This window comes from Rhinopithecus bieti, unplaced genomic scaffold, assembly GCF_001698545.2.
Source record: "Rhinopithecus bieti isolate Rb0 unplaced genomic scaffold, ASM169854v2 scaffold_79622, whole genome shotgun sequence".
NCBI classification, from domain to species: domain Eukaryota; kingdom Metazoa; phylum Chordata; class Mammalia; order Primates; family Cercopithecidae; genus Rhinopithecus; species Rhinopithecus bieti.
Window position 1 is genome coordinate 378,425 of NW_016829846.1, and position 3,471 is coordinate 381,895.

The following is a 3,471-nucleotide window of genomic DNA, read 5'->3' on the forward strand; positions in this document are numbered from 1 at the left end:
CTTTTTTTTTTTTTTTTTTTGAGAAGGAGTCTTACTCTTTTGCCCAGGCTGGAGTACAGTGGTGTGATCTCAGCTTACTGCAGCCTCTGCCTTCTAGGTTCAAGTGATTCTCCTGCCTCAGCCCCTTGAGTAGCTGGGATTACAGGTTCCTGCCACCATGCCTGGCTAATTTTTGTATTTTTAGTAGAGACGAGGTTTCACCATGTTGGCCAGGCTGGTCTTGAACTCCTGACCTCAGGTGATCCACCCGCCTCGGCCTCCCCAAGTGCTGGGATTACAGTCATGAGCCACTGCGCCCGGCCAGAAATGCCATTTTTGTCTTTCAAAATGACAGTGATTAAAACATTTTAATGCTTTGAATTTGTGCCCACAAAAATACTTTCTCACCAGCACATATATTTCTTGTATAAGCTTAAAGTGGTATACCCTTTCTAAAAAATGCCAACAATGTTCTTTCTGTTTGGCCCAGTAAATAAGTTAATAATGGTCATATTCTTTGGTCCAGTAAATTAAACTTCAGAACATTTATTATAAGAAAACAGAGGCTGGACACGGTGGTTCATGCCTGTAATCCCAGTACTTTGGGAGGCCAAAGTGGGTGGATCTCTTGAGTCCAGGAGTTTAAGACCAGCCCGAGTGACATGGTGAAACCCCATCTCTACAAAAAATACAAAAATTAGCCAGGCGTGGTGGCACATGCTTGTATTCTCAGCTGCTTGGGAGGCTGAGGCAGGAGAATCACTTGAACCCAGGAGGCGGAGGTTGCAGTGAGCTGAGATAGTGCCATAGCACTCCACCCTGGGCAAGAGAGTGAAACCCCATCTCAAAAAACAAACAAAAATATATGAAAATAGAGATGCACAGATTTATGTACAAGATTGATGATCACAGTAGTTTTCTTATAAAGTTAGAAAACAACCCAAGTTTTCCACAATAGAGCATTGTTTAACTGAATTGTGGTACACCTATAATTTAGAATACTATGCAGCCCTTTCAAATGATGCTTTAAACGAATAATGTATGGGAAAAATTGAGATGTTTTTTTAAAATACAGGCTATAAAAGTTTGTAATAGTGGAAGTTCATTGGAAAATATTTTGAAGGATTTATACTACCAAAATACAAATAGCAGCTCCCTGGGTAATGGGGTTACAGATGATTTTTTATGTTCATCATATGATTGCATATTTATTTACATATTCCTTTTATTTTTTTATTTGTAAATTATGGAAGAGACATGCTCATCACAAAAATACAAATACAGAAATGTGAGTGAAAAGGGAAATCCCCCACCACTTTCTCAGTCCCATACAGAGTATTGGTTTTGCATAAAGCATGTATAGCTTTAACCCTATTTATAACATGTTTTCACTTCACCTTGAAGACCTTTGCAAGTATTAATCTCATTTAGAGATTATTCATAGTGTAGCTTACCATAATTTATTTAACTGTTTTCCTATGGGTATACATTTAGGATTTCCAGTTTTCCTATATTCCATATAATGAGCTATGAAAGAGTGTGAGAGGTGGGGAGGGTGGAAAAATTTGTGAACATATGAAAGTATTTCTGCAGGTTGGATTCCTAGATGTGGAATGACTGAGCAGGGTGTGAGCATTTACAATTAAAGATAAACCAGGCCAGGCATGGTGGCTCACACCTGTAATCCCAGCACTTTGGGAGGCTGAGGCAGGAGAATCTCTTGAGCCCAGGAGTTCGAGACCAGCCTGGGCAAGATAGCAAAACCCTGTCTCTACACAAAATAGAAAAATTAGCTGGGCATAGTGGCATGTGTCTGTAATCCCAGCTACTCAGGAGGCTGAAGTGGGAGGATCGCTTGAGCCCAGGAGGTAAGAGGCTGCAGTGAGCTGAGATCACATGACTGCATTCCAGCCTGGGTGACAGAGCAAGACCCTGTCTCAAAAAAAAAAAAAAAAAAGATAAACCAAATTCCCCTCAGAAGTACATTAAAATGTATTTCTCTTATAATGAGATTAAACTGTGAAAGGAGTTCAGGCTGCTGTTGAAGGACATGGCCCTTCCATTTGACTAGAAGGCATGAAGTCAAAGCTGCTTTCAAGGTCTCTTGAGTTCTCTGAGAAGAGTCATATCCCCATTGAATGAATACAGTACCAGGACCAAGTGGGCTTGTCTGGAGTGTTCCTGAGGAGAACCATCTTAATATTCTCTCTCTCTTCATACGGACTAGGCAGGAGCTGACCTCACATCCACAGGTAGTAACAAATTGCTCTTTTGCGTGAGTGACAGCCTCCCTCATTCTAAAGGCCAAAGCAGCAGGCCTGTTCTTGCTGATTCCCAAGTGCCAGCCATGTCAGCACATTCTGTCCCCACTGAGGCTGTCATCCTGGGCAGCTCACCCACCAGGAGAGGAGCTTTCCGACTCTCTTTGGCATTGTCTCACGAATTACAGAAGCCCCTTTCAATCATGTTCTGAAGCCCCTTGTCCTATCGCTAAGATAAATGAATGCTGGTGTTTCTAGGTAGCCTCTAGCTTTATGTTGCTTTGGGTAGTGTAGTGATTATTTTTATGTATAATTTATTAATGCTAGAGCTCTCTGTGAACATGATTAAGGAATGTGCTTTTGCCTTAACAAGTTCTGTGTTGGAGATGCAGGTTGGAGGTTGATCCTGAACAGCTTAAGTGGATGCTTTTTTATTTTGGAAGGAGAACTGTCTGGAAATAAAATTCCTTATATCCAATGCTATTTCTTAAATGCTGTTTCAACTAATGGCATTTGGAGCAATGATTGTACAAAATAGAGACTTTATTATTTCTGGAGTCTTGAATATGACAAACCTAGGCCATTTTTTTAATTGACTTTTAAAAATGTGCCCTTAGATAGAAAATTCATATTCTACTTATTTATAAGTCAGCAAACATCTATTAAGCATCTACTACTTAACAGCCAGCCTCGAGACCCAGAACTAGGAAAGAGTCATGGACAAAAACATCTAACATGGTTTTAAAAGGAAGTAAAGAAATCTAAACTATAATGTTCCCAAAGAAAAATGCAAGTAATTGAGCAAGCCTATAGATGGCTCCTAGAGAATGTTGTTTAAACTGAAAAAGCAAAACAAAACAAAACAAAAAAATCCCACTGTATAAAAGGCGTTTGCCTTTTCTTGAGATTTGGGGTAAAAAGGTTGAATTCATAAGGCTGTTTATGTAACTAATCATGCCATTTGGTACAAGATAAACTGAGCACCCAGCTTGTTCCTCGAGCCCCATTAAAATGACAATAAAGGAGCCAGGCGCAATGGCTCACGCCTGCAATCCCAGCACTTTGGGAGGCCGAGGCGGGCGAACACCTGAGGTCAGGAGTTCGAGACCAGCCTGGCCAACATGGGGAAACCCTGTCTCTACTAAAAATACAAAAATTAGCCAGGAGTGGCAGCGCACACCTGTAATCCCAGCCACTCAGGAGGCTGAGACAGGATAATCGCTTGAACCCG

At 40.9% G+C, this 3,471-nt stretch overlaps 1 protein-coding gene across 1 annotated transcript in view; it reads left to right on the forward strand.

Moving 5' to 3' along the window:
* Nucleotides 1–3,471, forward strand: part of PDK3 (pyruvate dehydrogenase kinase 3) — a 78,985-nt gene that overhangs the window by 59,583 nt on the left and 15,931 nt on the right. Inside the window, exon 6 of the mRNA XM_017865001.1 lies at nt 2,568–2,632. Within this exon, the coding sequence (XP_017720490.1) occupies nt 2,568–2,632 (65 nt within the window). The remainder of the gene's footprint in view (nt 1–2,567; nt 2,633–3,471) is intronic.